The sequence below is a fragment of the Capricornis sumatraensis genome, chromosome 10 (genome assembly GCF_032405125.1).
Source record: "Capricornis sumatraensis isolate serow.1 chromosome 10, serow.2, whole genome shotgun sequence".
Lineage (NCBI taxonomy): Eukaryota > Metazoa > Chordata > Mammalia > Artiodactyla > Bovidae > Capricornis > Capricornis sumatraensis.
Genome location: NC_091078.1, coordinates 96,988,446 through 97,006,631, shown reverse-complemented (window position 1 = coordinate 97,006,631; position 18,186 = coordinate 96,988,446). Strand labels below are relative to the sequence as shown.

The 18,186-nt window shown below is 46.1% G+C and overlaps 1 protein-coding gene across 2 annotated transcripts in view; it reads right to left on the bottom strand.

The window, feature by feature from the left end:
• Positions 1-16,795: 16,795 nt before the first annotated feature.
• The window catches only part of PLXNB1 (plexin B1), a 29,366-nt gene continuing 27,975 nt past the window's right edge, over positions 16,796-18,186 (bottom strand). For both annotated transcript variants that reach the window (XM_068981739.1, XM_068981742.1), the window contains exon 38: positions 16,796-17,524. In XM_068981739.1, the coding sequence (XP_068837840.1) occupies positions 17,420-17,524 (105 nt within the window). In that variant the 3' untranslated portion in view covers positions 16,796-17,419. The remainder of the gene's footprint in view (positions 17,525-18,186) is intronic.

Here is an 18,186-nt window from a genome sequence, read left to right as displayed (position 1 = left end):
CTACAGCACCCCAAAACTGATGGACGCTCTGGGCTTGAGGAGCTATGAAAAGTCACTCTTTTTTGATGTCTCCTGGTGGTGGGGTTTCCACTTCCAGCCTCCCTCCTCGGAGTCCTTCCACCAATTTATGGCAAAAAACAAAGCACTTTTCTAGGATTAAGATTTGACTGGAAAGTGAAGGGAAAGGAAGATGAAGTAGTGAGATACAAGCCCTTGGGTGTTTCTCAGGCACTTTGCACTCAAATTTACAATCCAGGAACCCATCTTTCTTTCACTAAGGCTCTGATTACCCAGAGCTGGTCTGAAGAAATGTTTCCCTCTTGTGGCCATTGCTAGTAACAACGACCTGAAAACCAATCAGTCAATCCTAAAGGAAATCAACTCTGAATGTGCACTGACAGAACGGATGCTGAAGCTGAAACTCCAATATTTGGCCACCTGATGCAAAGAACTGACTCACTGGAAAAGACTCTAATGCTGGGAAAGATTGAAGGCAGGAGGAGAAGGGGGCGACTGAGGACAAGATGGCTGGACGACATCACTGACTCAATGGACGAGTTTCAACAAACTCTGGGAGATGGTGAAGGACGGAGAATCCTGGAGTGCTGCAGTCCACGGGCTCGCAAAGTGTTGGACACAACTGAGCAGCTGAAGAGCAACAACAAAGGATATTTAATATTCACAGGGCCTGGGGGCTCTAAACGCCCCCTGTGCTGGAGAAATAGCCTGTGGTAGGTAACAGTACAATAATACAAATCAGCAATGACTTTCAAAAGTCAATTTCAAAAGATAAATTTTACACATCCAAACTGAAAACACAAATTTCTGATTCTTAATTCCTCATTCCTAAATCTTCAGTTCAGTTCAGTCGCTCAGTCGTGTCCGACTGTTTGCGACCCCATGAATCGCAGCACGCCAGGCCTCCCTGTCCATCACCAACTCCCGGAGTTCACTCACACTCACGTCCCTCGAGTCCGTGATGCCATCCAGCCATCTCATCCTCGGTTGTCCCCTTCTCCTCCTGCCCCCAATCCCTCCCAGCATCAGAGTCTTTTCCAATGAGTCAACTCTTCATATGAGGTGACCAAAGTACTAGAGTTTCAGCTTTAGCATCAGTCCTTCCAAAGAAATCCCAAGGCTGATCTCCTTCAGAATGGACTGGTTGGATCTCCCCGCAGTCCAAGGGACTCTCAAGAGTCCTCTCCAACCTAAATCTTAGAGAAATGCAAATCAAAACAAGAACAAGGTATTATCTGACAGCAGTCAGTACAAAGTTTAAAAAGAATAAATGTTGGAGAAGCCTAGGAGAGAAGGGAACCCTCCTATGCAATTGCTAAGAGCCTCTATAAAGAGGGCAACAGAGGAGGCTTCAAAAACTAAAACAACAGCAACCATACCATCCAGCAATCCCACTCCTAGGTGTCCATATGGAAAAAACCACCTTTCAAAAAGACACAGGCACCCCAACTTTTACTGCAAAACTATTGACAACAGCCAGGGCATACAAGCATCCAAACTGTCCATCCACACACCAGTGGATACAGAAGGTATGCTGCATTCCTACAATGGACTATTATTCACCCATCAAAAAAAAATGAAATTATCTCTCCTGCAGTAACCTGGATGGATCTGGAGATGATCACACTAAGTAAGAGAGAGACAAATATCCTATGATGTCACTTATAGGCAATATCAAAAAACGGATACAACTGAAATAGTTTAACAAACAGAAACAGACTCCCTAACACTAGAAGCAAATTTGAGCTTGATCGCTCAGTTATACCCCACTCTTTGAAACCTCCTGGACTGTAGCCCGTCAGATTCCTCTGTCCCTAGGGATTCTCCAGGCAAGAATAGTGGAGTGGGTTGCCATGCCCTCCTCCAGGGCATCTTTCCAACCCAGGGATTGAACCCAGGTCTCCCACACTGCAGGTGGATTCTTTACCATCTGAGCTACCAGGGAAGCTAGTATACTCACCAAATGGAAAGCTTGGGCAGGAGGAGATACAAATGATAAGGTTTGGGTTAAAACACAATAAAATATCATATCTATATATAGAGAGAGAGATATACAAAGAAGCACAAGCTGGAATCAAGATTGCCAGGAGAAATATCAATAACCTCCGATATGCAGATGACACCACCCTTATGGCAGAAAGTGAAGAAGAACTCAAACGCCTCTTGATGAAAGTGAAAGAGGAGAGTGAAAAAGTTGGCTTAAAGCCCAACATTCAGAAAACGAAGATCATGGCCTCCGGTCCCATCACTTCATGGGAAATCGATGGGGAAACAGTAGAAACAGTGTCAGACTTTATTTTTGGGGGCTCCAAAATCACTGCAGATGGTGACTGCAGCCATGAAATTAAAAGACACTTACTCCTTGGAAGAAAAGTTATGACCAACCTAGATAGTATATTCAAAAGCAGAGACATTACTTTGCCAACTAAGGTCTGTCTAGTCAAGGCTATGGTTTTTCCAGTAGTCATGTATGGATGTGAGAGTTGGACTCTGAAGAGACTGAGCGCCGAAGAATTGATGCTTTTGAACTGTGGTGTTGGAGAAGACTCTTGAGAGTCCCTTGGACTGCAAGGAGATCCAACCAGTTCATTCTGAAGGAAATCAGTCCTGGGATTTCTTTGGAAGGACTGATGGAGTGGAGGGAGCTGGGGTGTATGTGGCAGCCAACAAGCCCCCCATGAGATTAAGGTGCCTGGGTCTTGTCCCCAGGGACCTCAAACTCCAGAACCAGGCCAGCCCTCCCACAGCTACTGCAAGTCTGTGTGTGTGTGTGGTCTGAAAGTCTACAGCACCCCAAAACTGCTGGATGCTCTGGGCTTGAAGAGCTGTGAAAAGTCACCCTGATTTTGCTATGTCCTGGTGGCGGTGTTCCCGCTTTCAGCTTGCTTTCTTGAAGTCCCTCCACCAACTTATGCAGCACCGCCAGCAAACACCTTTCTGGAATTAAGGTTTGGCTGGTGGGTGAAGGATAAGGAAGAAGTAGTAGTTAGACACAGGCCTTGGAGGTTTCCTCGGGCAATTTACTTCTAATTTACAGCCCAGGAACCCAACTTTTCTTTCACTAAGCCTCGGATTGCCCCAGGGACCAGAGCTGGGCCTGGAGAAATGCTGCCATCTTGTGGTCATTTCTGGTAATGACAACTTGAAACCAGTGCTTAAAAATACTTGATACTCTCAAGGCCTGTGGGGCTCAAAATGACCCCTAAGCTTGAGAAATAGCCTGCGGTAAGTAAGAGTAAGAGAATTCCAATCAACGATGACTTTCAAAAGCCCATTTCAAGTACTAAATTCTAGCATCCCTAAAAAGTAAAAAAGACGAACATGAGACATCATTTATTTGCATATGTAAAGAAATGCAAATCAAAATGATGATGAGGTATCACGTGACAGCAGTCACCACAGAGTACACCGTGCCGCAGAGTCCATGGGGAGAAGGAACCTCCTATGGGGTTTCTGGGAATAGAAACTGCTAACATTCACTCTACAGAAGTCTACAGAGGTGGCACCAAGAACTAAAACAAAAGTCACCATACGATCTGGCAATCCCACTCTTAGGCAACCTCCAGAGAAAACCATCCATCCAAGGCCTGTGCACTCCAACGCCCCCTGCAGCACTGTTTACAACAGTCAGAGCAAGCAAGCTTCCAGAACGTCCATCCACACACCAACGGATACAGAAGGCGTGCTGCGCACGTACAGTAGACCATTCAGTTCAGTTCAGTCACTCAGTCGTGTCCGACTCTTTGCGACCTCATGAATCGCAGCACGCCAGGCCTCCCTGTCCATCACCAACTCCCGGAGTTCACTCAGACGTCCATCGAGTCCGTGATGCCATCCAGCCATCTCATCCTCTGTCATAAAAACAATGAAAGCATGCCATCTGTGGCAAACTGGATGGATGTGAAGATCACATTTAAGTCAGACAAGGAAAGACACATATCCTTTGATATCACTGATAGAAGAGACTGAAAAGTGGATACAAAGGGACTAGTTCCCAAACAGAAATAGACTCACTGACTCAGGAAACAAACTTAGACTCACTAAAGGGAAGGAGGGCAAGGGGTAATACAAATGAAAAGGCCTTGATTAAAAGATACTCAGAAATACATCTTATATATGTAAATATATACACATAGTCTATCTGTATGATATGTAAATATGGTATAAAAGATAAGTGACAACCAGATCAATACCTGGAAATCTCAACACTCTGTAATAACCTATATGAAAGCAGAATCTGAAAAACAATAGATGTATGTGTGATTTTAACCGGATCATATTTCTGTATGTCTCATACACATATAACACTGTAAACCAACTCTAACAGAAAACAGAAATTCCTTTGAAAGAAAATAAATAGAAATGCACGCCTACTCTATTCCCCTCAGGCCTCAGTGACCGGAGCTGCTGTCACATCCTGAGAGTCTGAGCAGCCTTGGGTCCCAGGGCTGGAGTGTTGTGGGGCTGAGGGAGCCGGGGTGTGTGTAGCAGCCAGTGAGCCCCCCAAGATACTGGACTGCCTGGTCCTGTCTTCATGGGATTCCAAACTCCAGATCCAGGCCGGCCCTCCCACAGCTACTGCAAGCCTACAGCACCCTAAAACTGGTGGACACTCTGGACTTGGAAGAGCTGTGAAAAGTCACCCTTTTTTTTTCCCATCCCTCGTTGCGGGATTCCCACTCTAAGCCTGCTTCCTTGGAGTCCCTCTGCCGACCTACGGCAGCTCCCTCCAGTAAAACACCTTTCTGGGGTTAAGATGTGGCTGGAGGATCAAGAGTAAGGAAAAGAAGTAGTGCGACAAAAGCCCTTGGGTGTTTCGAGCAGTTTGCTTCTAATTTACAAGCCAGAAATGCAATTTCCTTCACTAAACCTCTGATCGCCCCAGAGACAAGAGGTTGAAAAAGTGCTGCCGTCTTGTGGTCGTTTCGGGTAACAACAGCCTGAAACCGGTGCTTAAAAACACTTCACATTCTCAAGGTGAGCTGCATTCTATATAACCCCTATGCTTAAGTAAACGACATGCGGTAGATCATCGCAAAAGAATTCAGCTCAGCGATCAGTTTCAAAAATCAGTTTTAACATTTCCATACCTAAGGCGCTGCTTTTTAAAAACAATTATAACAAAAATATTTACCAGTTGGTCAAACAACTAGCTCTAATTTTTGGCACCTCAAGACATCTAAAATGCCTAGATGTTGCAAAGTAAAGGATGAACCTTGTCCAAAATAAACATAGGCACCTTAAAAAAATGAACATACAGACAGACAGTTATAACCTAAACTGTCTTCTAGATGTTAGCCAAGCCCCCCTCCCCTCAACCTTCCTCATATCCCTCCTCCAGCATTTCAGGGATCAAGTATCCGAACGCATGAGACCCAGAAGGACACGTCAAATGTAAACTGCTTGTGATTATGAATGGGTTGTTTTTTGCTTCGTATGTTTTTTGGTTTGCTTTTATGGACATGTTAAATTTTTTAAAAAAATATTATTTTAAACACTTTTAAAAGCCAAGTTTAAGAGGCAAATTTTATGCATCCTTAAAATGGAAAAATGTACATGACAAGATATTCACACTCCTAATTCTTAGAGAAATGCAAAGCAGAACGACAATGAGGTATCATCTGACAGCAGTCAGCACAAAGTCTACAAACTATACATGCCGGAGAAGCCTTGGAGAAAGAGGAACCCTCCTACGCTGCTGCTGGGAATGTAAGTTGCTAACAGCCTCTATACAGAAGGCTCAAAGGTGGATTCAAGAACTCAAACAAGAGTGACCAAACTGTCTGGAAATCCTCCTCGTAGGCATATATCCAGAGAAAACCATCCTTCAAAAGGACACGTGTACCCCAGCGTTCACGGTGGCACTATTTACAATAGCCAAAATATGCAGGCATCCAAAATGTCCATCTACTCACAAAAATGGAACAGACGGTCTGCTACATACAAACAATGGACTATAACTCAGCCATAAAAATAAAACAAAATCATGCCATCTGCGGCAACACGCACGGATGCGGAAGTGATCACACTAAGCCTGACGGGCAAATATCCATTGATGTCACTGACGGGTGAAACTGAAATATGGCTACAAATGAACTCATTTACCAAACAGAAATAGACTCATCAGCTTCAGAAACAAATTTAGACTCCCCAAAGGGAATTGGGGGAAATATAAATGAAAAGTTCGGAATTAAAGAATACACGGAAATATATCATCTGTATATATATATATATCATATGTATATATATATATAAAATTCTAGTTATATGAAGTGTTAGTTACTCAGTCGTGTTCGACTATTTGCAATCTCTTGGGATGTAGCCCGCCAGGCTCCTCTATCCCTAACTTTCTCCAGGCAAGAATACTGGAGTGTGTAGCCAATCCCTTCTCTAGGGGATTTTCCTGACCTAGGAACTGAACCCGGGTCTCCTGCATTGGAGGTAGATTCTTTACCGTCTGAGCCACCTGGGAAGCCCCCTAGTTATATAAACATATCTTTATATATGATACATATATATAATATCTATGTAAAAACATTAAGCAACAAGGACCGACTGCATTGTATATGGAAATCTCAACACTCTGTAATGACCTATATGAAAACAGAATCCGAAAAAGAATCGACGTATGTATACGCATAACTAGATCATGTTCCATATCTCTCAAACACACACACATTGTAAAGCAACTCTACTCTAATAGAAAACAGAAATTGCTTTAAAAGAAGATAAATGGAAGCAAATGCCTAGTCCATCTCCCTCAGGCCACAGGGACCCGGGCTGCTGCCACATCCTCACATGAGCAGGCTAGGGTCCCAGGGCTGGGCTGTTGGGGGGCTGAGGGAGCCAGGGTGTATGTGGCAGCCAGCGAGCCCCCCAGTGATACTGAAGTGCCTAGTTCTGTCTTCACGGGACCCCAAACTCCGGATCTGGTCTGGCACTCCACAGCTACCGCACCAAACCGGGGGATCAGAGTGGGCTTGAAGAGCTGTGAAAAGTTACCCTTTTTATCCATCCCTGGGATTCTCAGCCTGTCTCCTTCCTTGTAGTCCCTTCACCCAACTATGGCAGCACCCCCAGCAAAGCATCTTTCTGGGGTTAAAATTTGCCTGGTGGATCAAGGGTAAGGAAAGGAAATGTTGCTGCTAAGTCGCTTCAGTCGTGTCCGACTCTGTGCCACCCCATAGACAGCAGCCCACCAGGCTCCGCCGTCCCTGGGATTCTCCAGGCAAGAACACTGGAGTGGGTTGCCATTTCCTTCTCCAATGCATGAAAGTGAAAAGTGAAAGTGAAGTCACTGAGTTGTGTCCAACTCTCAGAGACCCCATGGACTGCAGCCCACCAGGCTCCTCCGTCCATGGGATTTTCCAGGCAAGAGTACTGGAGTGGGGTGCCATTGCCTTCTCCGAAGGAAAGGAAATAGTGAGACACAAATCCTTGGTCGTTTCTTTGAGCAAGCTGCACTCTGATTTACAAGCCAGGAATCCAATTTCTTTCACTAAGGCTCTGTCTGATTGCCCCAGGGACCTTTGCAGGGCCTGAAGAACTGCTGCCATCTTTTGGCCATTTCTGGTAACGACAGCTTGATAACTGGTCCTTAAAAATCACTTACTACTCTCAAGGCCTGAGGGGCTCAAAATGACCCCCATGCTTGAGAAATACCTGAGGTGGTAATAGTGAGAGAATTCTAGGACAGTGATGACTTTCAAAGCCAATTTCAAGAAGTACATTTTAGCATCCTGAAAAAATAAAAATAAACATGAGAATTCTTCTTCACCATTTCTAATATTTAAGAATTGCAAGTCAGTGAGGAGGTATCATCTGAGAGCAGTCAGCATAAAGTCTAAAATCAATAAACGCTGGAGAGTCCCTGGAGGAAAGGGAACCTTACCACATTGCTGCTGGGGAAAGTAAAGTGCTAACAGCCACTTGCCGGGGTCCAGCCCCGGTGGATCCAGGGAATTCGAAGGGTGGACGGCGTTGGTGAGGAAAGACTTGTTTATTTATTGATTGATAAAAGGTTAGATTAAGAAACAACAGTGTAGTAGGAAAATTAACTAGAGGAAGAGGGCTGAATAGCTTGGATTACACGGTAGACCAATAAAATTCCAGACAAGGAATTTGCACCATCTACGTTGGGCCACTGGCGCTCGCTTGAATATCTAAGGGTGCCTCGCCTTAGGCTCCCTTTCGCGCGGGTCTTAACAGCCAGGGCAAGTAAGTAGACTTGGCGAGCCTCCTCCGCGCCCCAGATGGAAATTCAGCCTGAAATTAAAAGTAAAGAGCAGAGGGAGGGAAAGGGAGAGAAGAAGAGAGAGAGAGACCCAGGGGAAACCAGTCCAGCGACTGGCTCCATCCTCTATTGTTCAGAAGGCCTTATATACCTTTTAGATTGTACATAGAGATCAATGGGTAAAACAAAATTATGCAGTGTTAGCAGCCCAGACTCTTATCAAAACCAGGCTTTTCTCTCTGCATACCTAATTGTATACACAAGTCTTAGGTAATTTACATCATCTTCTGGCCCAAAAGGGCCAATTAATATTTTACAGCCTTTTTTCTGATAAGGGTTTGTCAACCAGAAGACTTATTTGTGTTGATCTTCCCAAGGTCTGGTGCCTCTCTCAGAAAGCACTAAATAAAGTTACATTCTTACACAGCAAAGATACAGCAACTTATAACAAGTAGACGGAGTACAGTGATTTACAGCAAAAGAGAAGCAATTAACTCAAAAGTCTAGTGTTGCTAACATCAAAACTATTATATATCTTTTTCCATATCCCGTTTACATTGATTAACATCCTCCCAGGGGCCTAAAAGATAAAGAATATGGAGGTCTGGCAGCAGTCATTGAGTCAACAGTGAAAACCCTCTACCAATATAATTTTTAACTCTTTAGAAAAGGCTCTGTATCTTTAAGATGCTTTCAAGCTTTGTGCCTCTCGCTGTTGGGGGGCTGTAAGCAATTCACAAGCTGTAAGAGGTCTGGGGAACCTGTTAGGCAAGCTAGAGAGCTATCAGAGGGGGTTTAACTGAAACATCCCTTTCAAATGCAAAAGACTAAAGCCCTGAATTGACTTTTTTCCAGAGAATATCAGAAGAGTGGAAAAGCAGGCAGATTCTTATTTTTTGGAGGGTGGATGCTCAGGAAATTCCAGGGGGAAAACCTGAGGTCTGATTAGCCTTGCCATCAGAGCTCTTGCCGCATGAGCTTGTCACAGGTGGAATTCCTCACACTGGCTCCCGGCAGCCACTATAAAAAGGCAACAACAACAACAAAAGGCAACAGATGTGGCTGCAAGGACTAAAACAAGAGTGGCGATGACCTGGCACTCCAGCTCCTAGGCAAAAACACCCAGAGAAAATCATCCTTCAGAAAGACAGGTGCACCCCGCTTTTCACCGGGGTATTGTTTACAGCCAAGGCATGCAAATTCCAAAATGCCCATCCACACAGCAACGGATACAGAAGGCGTGCTACGCACACACAATGTATGTAGCAATACATACATGAAAAAGAAGGAATCTGTGACAACCTATTTGGATCGGGAGATGATCACACCAAGTAAGTCAGACTGAGAAATGCAAATATCCTGTGAAATGGCATAGAGGTGAAACAGAATAATGGATACAAATGAACTAATTTACAAAACAGAAGCTGAATCCCTGACTTGGAAAACAAATTTAGACCCACCAAAGGGAAAGTTGAGGCAGGAGGAGATATAAATGAACAGGTTGAGATTAAAACATACACAGTAACATATCGTGTATCTGTATGTATATATATATATACATATTATATCTATATAAACATATTTTTATATATAAGATACTGAGGGCTTCCCAGGTGGCACTGGTGGTAAAGAACCCGCCTGCCAATGCAGGAGACATAAGAGATGCAGGTTCGATCCTGGGTTGGGAAGACCCCCTGGAGGAAGGCATGGCAGCCCACTCCAGCATTCCTGCCTGCAGAATCCCATGGACAGAGGAGCCTAGCGGGCTACCGTCCATAGGGTGGTAGAGTTGGACACGACTGAAGGGATTTAGCATGCACACATATGTGTACTACCTATGTATAAAAGATAAGCCACAAGGACCGACTGGTCAGCACATGGAAATCTCAACACTATGTAATGACCTATGTGAAAACAGAAGGTGAAAAAGAATCTATATATGTGTATATGAATAGCTGGATCATGTTGCTGTAAATCTCAAACACACACAACATTGTTAAGCATTTCTACTCTAACAGAAAATGGAAATTCCTTTAAAAGAAAATGAATAGGAACACGTGCCTACTCTGTTCCCCTCAGGCCTCAGTGACCGGGGCTGCTGTCACATCCTTGCAGCCTGAGCAGGTTTGGGTCCCAGGGCTGGAGTGTCGTGGGGCTGAGGGAGCTGGGACATGTGGCAGCCAGTGAGCCCCCCATGATACTCCAGGGCCTGGTCCTGTTCCCACGGCACCCCAGACTGCAGATGCAATCCAACCCTCCCACACCCACTGCAAGCCCACAGCACCCCAAAACTGGTGGACACTCTGGGCTTGAAGAGCTGTGAAAAGTTACCTTTTTGGATATCTTTTAGTGGTGGGATTCCTGCTTTCAGCCTCCTTTTTGGCGTCCCTCCGCCAAGTTATGGCAGCACCCCCAGCAAAGCACCTTTCTGGAGTTAAGGTTTGGCTGGTGGGTGAAGCTTAAGAAAGAAGTAGTGAGATACTCTTGCCTGGAAAATCCCATGGACGGAGGAGCCTGGTAGGCTGCAGTCCATGGGGTCGCGAAGAGTTGGACACGACTGAGCGACTTCACTTTTCACTTTCATGCACTGGAGAAGGAAATGGCAACCCACTCCAGTGTCCTTGCCTGGAGAATCCCAGGGACGGCGGAGCCTGGTGGGCTGCCATCTATGGGGTCACACAGAGTCGGACACGACAGAAGCGACTTAGCAGCAGCAGCAGCAGTGAGATACAAGCCCTTGGGTGTTTCTTCTAGCAATCTGCACGCTAATTTACAACCCAGGAACCCGACTCTCATTCACTAAGGCTTTGATTGCCCCAGGGACCAGAACAGGGCCTGAAGAAATGCTGCCATCTTGTGGCCATTTCTGGTAACGACAACTTGAAAATCAGTGCTCCAAGGGATAAATTCACTCAGTCTATTCTACCCGCCGTGACCCCATGGACTGTAGCCCACCAAGCTCCTCTGTCCATGGAATTCTCCAGTCAAGAATACTGGAGTAGGTACCCATTCTCTTCTCCCTGGGATCTTCCCTACCCAGGGATTGAACCCTGGTCTGTTGCACTGCAGGCAGATTCTTTACCATCTGAGCCAAGGACTTGAAAACCATTGCTTAAGGACAGTTAGTATTCACATGGCCTTGGGAGTGCTCCATGAGCCCTATGCTTGAGAAATAGCCTGAAGGAGGTAATAGTAAGAGAATTCCAATCAGAGATGACTTTCAAAAGCCAATTTCAAGTTAATTTTAGCATCCTTAAAAAGTAATAAAACACATGAGAAGGTCTTCACCATTCCTAATCCTTAAATAAACGCAAAGCAAAATGACAATCAGGTTATCATCTGACAGCAGTCAGCACAAAGTCTACAAATAATAAATGCTGGAGAGGCCATGGGGAAAAGGGAACCCTTCCTATGCTGCCGATGGGAATGTAGATTGCTAACAGCCATTATAAAAAATGCTACAGAGGTGGCATCCAGAACTAAAACATCAACGACCATACCATCCAGTAATCCCACTCTTAAGCGTACATTCAGAGAAACCCATCTTTCAAAAAGATACGTGCACCCCAACGTCCACTGCGACACTATTTACAACAGCCAAGGCATGCAAGCACCCAAAATGTTCATCCATTCGCCAACGGATAAAGAAGGTGGGCTACACACATACAGATGGACAATTACTCAGCCACGAAAAAGATATCATGCCACCTGGGCAACCTGGATGGAGCTGGAGATGATCACTCTAAGTAAGCCAGACTGAAAAAGGCAAATATCCCATGATATCATGTCAAAGTGAAATGGAATAAAGGATTCGAATGAACTAGTTTACCAAATAGAAACAGACACTCTACTTAGAATAGAGACTTCAGGGGAAAGCTTGGGTGAGGGGATAAAAGTAGCCTGGGATTAATATACACACACTACTATATATAAGAGAGAAAACCAACAATGACCTTCTGTATATTACAGGAACCTCTACTCAATGTTCTGTGATAAGCTATAAGTGAAAAAAATCTGAAATAGTCCATCTAGTCAAGGCTATGGTTTTTCCAGTAGTCATGTATGGATGTGAGAGTTGGACTGTGAAGAAGGCTGAGCGCTGAAGAATTGATGCTTTTGAACTGTGGTGTTGGAGAAGACTCTTGAGAGTCCCTTGGACTGCAAGGAGATCCAACCAGTCCATTCTAAAGGAGATCAACCCTGGGATTTCTTTGGAAGGATTGATGCTAAAGCTGAAGCTCCAGTACTTTGGCCACCTCATGCAAAGAGTTGACTCATTGGAAAAGACTCTGATGCTGGGAGGGATTGGGGGTAGGAGGAGAAGGGGACGACAGAGGATGAGATGGCTGGATGGCATCCCTGACTCGAGGGACGTGAATGTGAGTGAACTCCGGGAGTTGGTGATGGACAGGGAGGCCTGGCGTGCTGCGATTCATGGGGTCACAAAGGGTCGGACACAACTGAGCGACTGAACTGAACTGAACTATATATGTAATCAGTCCTTTACTATGTACCTGAAACTAGCAGGGAACTGTATATCAACTATACTGCAATAAAAATTTAACATTAAGTATGTAAGTAAATAAATAAGTCAGCTTACAAACAAACCTGTTTGCACAGCAAAGGCATCCATAAATACACTATAGACAATCTATGGTATACGGAAAGTATTTGCAAAAACTGTAACCTACGAAGTATTAATTTCCAAAATATACATAGATCTCATACAACTCACCATCAGAAAAGGAATGCAATCAAAAAATGGGAAGAAGACCTAAATAGATATTTCACCAAGGAAGACATCCAGATTACCAACAGGCACATGAAAAGATGGCCAGTATTGCTAGTAATTCAGTTCAGTTCAGTCGCTCAGTCGTGTCTGACTCTTTGCAACCCCATAAACTGCAGCACACCAGCTCCGAGTTTACCCAAACTCATGTCCATCGAGTCAGTGATGCCATCCAGCCATCTCATCCTCTGTCGTCCCCTTCTCCTCCTGCCCCCAATCCCTCCCAGCATCAGGGTCTTTTCCAACGAGTCAACTCTTCACATGAGGTGGCCAAAGTACTGGAGTTTCAGCTTCAGCATCAGTCCTTCCAATGAACACCCAGCACTGATCTCCTTTAGAATGGACTGGTTGGATCTCCTTGCCATCCAAGGGACTCTCAAGAGTCTTCTCCAACACCACAGTTCAAAAGCATTAATTCTTCGGCGCTCAGCTTTCTTCACAGTCCAACTCTCACATCCATATATGACAACTGGAAAAACCACAGCCTTGACTAGACGGACCTTTGTTGGCAAAGTAATGTCTCTGCTTTTGAATATGCTGTCTAGGTTGGTCAGAATTTTTCTTCCAAGGAGTAAGTGTCTTTTAATTTCATGGCTGCAGTCACCATCTGCAGTGATTTTGGAGCCCAAAAAAATAAAGTCTGACACTGTTTCCACTGTTTCCCCATCTATTTCCCATGAAGTGATGGGACCGGATGCCATGATTTTCGTTTTCTAAACGTTGAGCTTTAAGCCAACTTTTTCGCTCTCCTCTTTCACTTTCATCAAGAGGCTTTTTAGTTCCTCTTCACTTTCTGCCATAAGGGTGGTGTCATCTGCATATCTGAGGTTATTGATATTTCTCCTGGCAATCTTGATTCCAGCTTGTGCTTCTTCCAGCCCAGCATTTCTCATGATGTACTGTGCATAGAAGTTAAATAAGCAGCCTTGACGTACTCCTTTTCCTATTTGGACCAGTCTGTTGTTCCATGTCTGAGATATGCAAATCAAAACAACTGAAGTATCACTTCACATTGGTCAGAATGACCAACATCAAAAAGTCTATGAACAATAAAGACACATGTATCCCATGGTTCATCACAGCACTATTTACAATAGCTAGAACATGGAAGCAACCTAGATGTGCATCGACAGGTGAATGGATAAAGAAGTTGTGGTGCATATACACATGGAATATTACTCAGGCATAAAAAGGAACACATGTGAGTCAGTTCTGATGAGGTGGCTGAACCTAAAACCTATTAAACAGAGTGAAGTGAGTCAGAAAGAAAAAGATAAATACAGTATTCTAACACATATATATGGAATCTAGAAAAAATGGTACTGAAGAATTTATTTACAGGGCAACAATGGGGAAGCAGACACAGAATAGACTTATGGACATGGGAGAGGGGAGGAAAGGGTGAGATGTATGCAAAGAGTAACATGGAAACTTACATTACCATATGTAAAATAGACAGCCAACGGGAATTTGCTGTATGGCTCGGGAAACTCAAACAGGGGCTCTGTATCAACCTAGAGGGGTGGGATGGGGAGGCAGATGGGAGGGAGTTTCAAAAGGGAGGGAATATATGAATACCTATGGCTCATTCGTGTTGAGGTTTGACAGAAAACAACAAATTCTGTAAAGCAACTATCCTTCAATTAAAAAAATAATTTTTAAAAAGTCTATCAACAATAAATGCTAGAGAGATAATGAGGAAATGGGAACATACCGATATCATGGGTGGAAAGAGAAACTGGCGCAGTCACTACAGAGAATGTTATGGAGGTTGATCAAAAAATAAAAAATAGAGTTATCATTGGTCCATCAATCACACTCCTGGACATTGATCCAGAAAAAATGAAAATCTAATTCTAAAAGATACACTCACACCCAATGTTCATATGTTCATAACAGCACAATTTGCAAGAACCAGCAACGTAAATGTTCCCAAACAGATGCATGTATACAGAAAATGTGGTGTGTGCATATATATATGTATGTACCCACACATACATACACATGGGCTTCCCTGGTAGCTCAGCTGGTAAAGAATCCGCCTGCAATGCGGGAGACCTGATTTGAACCTTGGGTTGAGAAGATCCCCTGGAGAAGGGAACAGCTACCCATCCTAGTATTCTGGCCTGGAGAATTCCATGGACTGTATATAGTCCATGGGGTGGCAAAGAGTTGGACACGACTGAGTGACTTTCACTTTCACACATACACGCACACACTGGAGAATTACTCAGCCATGAAGGATAAAATAATGCCATTCCTAGCAACACGGATGGACCTTGAGATTATCATCCAGAGAGAAGTGAGTCAAAGACAAATACCATATGATATCACTTATATGAGGAATTGTTAAGTCATGGAAATGATCCTATTTGTAAAATCAAAACAAACTCATAGAAAACAAAGTTATGGTTACCCAAAGGGAAAGGAGGGAGGGATAAATTAAGACTTGGGGATTAAAAGATACATATTCCTCTATATAAAATAAAAAACTTACTGTATAGCATGGGGAACTATATTCTGTATCTCATAAAAACCTATAATGGTAATGGTAATCTGAATATATATATACATATATATCAGTTTGCTGTACACATGAAACATTACAAATCAACTATACTTCAACAAAAGAAATACATTACTCCTGGGTCTTCTAACTGGACAATTACTCCAATATTTAAAGTTGGTGCAAGTTTTTTTAATAAAGCAAGTCACTCCCTAGACTCCTTAAGATGTCCCCAGTGATGAGAAACGAAGGTCTCTTGCATGCTAACATGTTTGTGGGAAATGTAATGTGTGAAGGTAAATGTGTTATCATCCTTTCATAATTTACGAGATAAAAAATACTTAACTGTAATGTGAAGGCACTTTTGCGATCTTGATCAGAAAATAATTAGGGAAGGACGAATCAACCTGAATGACAAGTGTCCTACACCAACACTGTGGCCGAGACTCAAGGGGAAATCCTTCAGTTGTGCCGGGTTTAGAACGGCCACTTGCAGCCATGGTGTTTGAATGGAGCCTTGGAAGTTCCTGCCTTACTGCATAGGTTTTGTGTTCTCTGTACCCTTTATTAGAACATTCTGTGAGGGCCGAGATGTCAGAGGGTTCCGTGTGCAGGACGTGTTCCGTACTTACAGGCCTCCGGGTGTGCAGGTACACGGTTCTCTCCTCCCCACAGCCCTCGCCTACCTCGTTCCAGGCCTCCTGGAACCTGCAGAGGTCGGAGCCCCTGCCACAGACACGAGTCTGTCGCGGCACCCAAGACGCCTTGACTCAGAAGACAATCCAGTGACCAGGAGCCCCAGAGAATATTGCAGGCTACAGGGGTTCGGGGAGTCTAGAAACTACCAAGGAAGGAACCCTAAGACCCACGCCGCCTGGAGTTCATGACATTGATGCCATCCTTTCCCAGTTCCTTTCAAAACAAACCAACAGGCACGGAGAAGTGTGAACACCCAGACTGCCGACAAGGCAGGTCTGCATCAAGAGCCCATAGACCCCTCCACCTTGGGCTTCAGGGCCCCCCTCCCCAGCCCCATCCTGGGTGGGATCTCACTTCCTTCACAGTAGCTTTGACCCCAGGAGTCAAGGAAAGCCCAGCCCGCCCTGTATTCCAGAGCCTTCCATGGGCCCAGAGACTGCAGACCCACCTCCCCCTGGTTCCTGCCAGGCACGGGCGCCACTGTCCAACAAAGGGAGGCTGGGCCGAGCCCACATCTCAGACACCAGACAGTGTGTTATCCTTTAATGAAGAACCGGGTGAGTGGGGGCCCCATTCTCCTGCAGGCCCCCCTGCAGCAGACACCCCTCACTCCCGGCAGCCTCGGTGGCAGGGTGGCCCTGAGGCAGCCAGCCCTGCTGAGGGGTGAGTTGGCGGTGGCCTCGAAAGGCATTCATCTCTCGGACCGAGGAACGTGGCAGCAGCAACAAGGCCGGAGGCGGCTGACGAGGTCAGGGCTGATGGAGCAGGAGGGTGGGACGGGAAGTGGGGCCTCTCCTCCTTTCTCTCTGGATCTCCCTGGGATGGAGGCCAGCGCTCACAACAGTCCAGTCTCTCCAGGGGCTGGAGGCCCTTCCGCCCCAGCCCCGGAAGCCCTTAGTCCCCGGCTCCCTGCAGACTGACGTCACACAGGCAACAGCCCACAGGGCCACCGGGCACGGGCGGCAGACCGGGCACCAGGCCGCCAGCCTCAAGGCCCCCGGCCTGCAAAGTGAGTCCAGCGGGGCCCGGGCCAGAGCCACCAGGAGCCCGGGAGGCACCTTCCACTAACTCTGCTGCTCAGGCACTACGGGATCTAAGAAGGCGGTCTCTCCCGCGCAGTCCCGGGGCTGTCCAGGCGGGGCTGGGGCACGGCCAGCCCGCGCTCTCCCAGAGCCTACAGATCTGTGACCTTGTTTTCCACAGCCGCCGCGATCTGCTGGAGCCGATAGCCCAGCTGCATCTTCTGGGCCGTGCCGTCCTCCTCCAGGGCAGTGATGATCTGAAACGCAGAGACCAGCTCGACAGGGGAGGCGGCCTCCTCAGCTGCTGCAGCAGTTGAGGGTAGGGGCCCGAGAAACCCTGTGGGCTGCCTCACTCACTTCCTCAGGGCCCGGCTGGAGAGAGGGAAGGGAAGATGACAGAAGAGTGGCTGTGGGGTTTTACGGACTCCTGAGGTGGGCAATGGAGCGCCTGACTCAGGACCGGGCACTCAGTGCCGAGGAGCATCACCTCCCCTGGCAAAATGTTTTTCAGTGGAGGCCAGCCTTGCCCACCATGCTGGTCTTCTCCCCACAAGGCCCGCTGGAAGCCCAGCTCCACCCATCCTGGCTCCGCATCCACCAGCCAACAAGCCAATCTGAGTTCCCACGTGCCAGGTGTAGGGCAAGGAGCGGAGACCCGGGGATGTGATGACAGATACGATGCCTGGTGTCGTGGGCTCGTTGGAGGGGAGACAGCTACTGACCAAACACGGACGGTGCGGGGGCAGGGACAGGAGGGCTTGCTGGCCACGCCTCCATGGGGGGAGCGTGACACAGGCCCGTCTCTCCCACACAAGGCCGCAGCACCTGGAAGTCATGCTTGCACCCCACGCCTTTGCTCACTGCCTGTCTCTACTCGAGCCCTGGGCCAGGAGGCAGGTCCTCGTCTCTCAACAGCAAT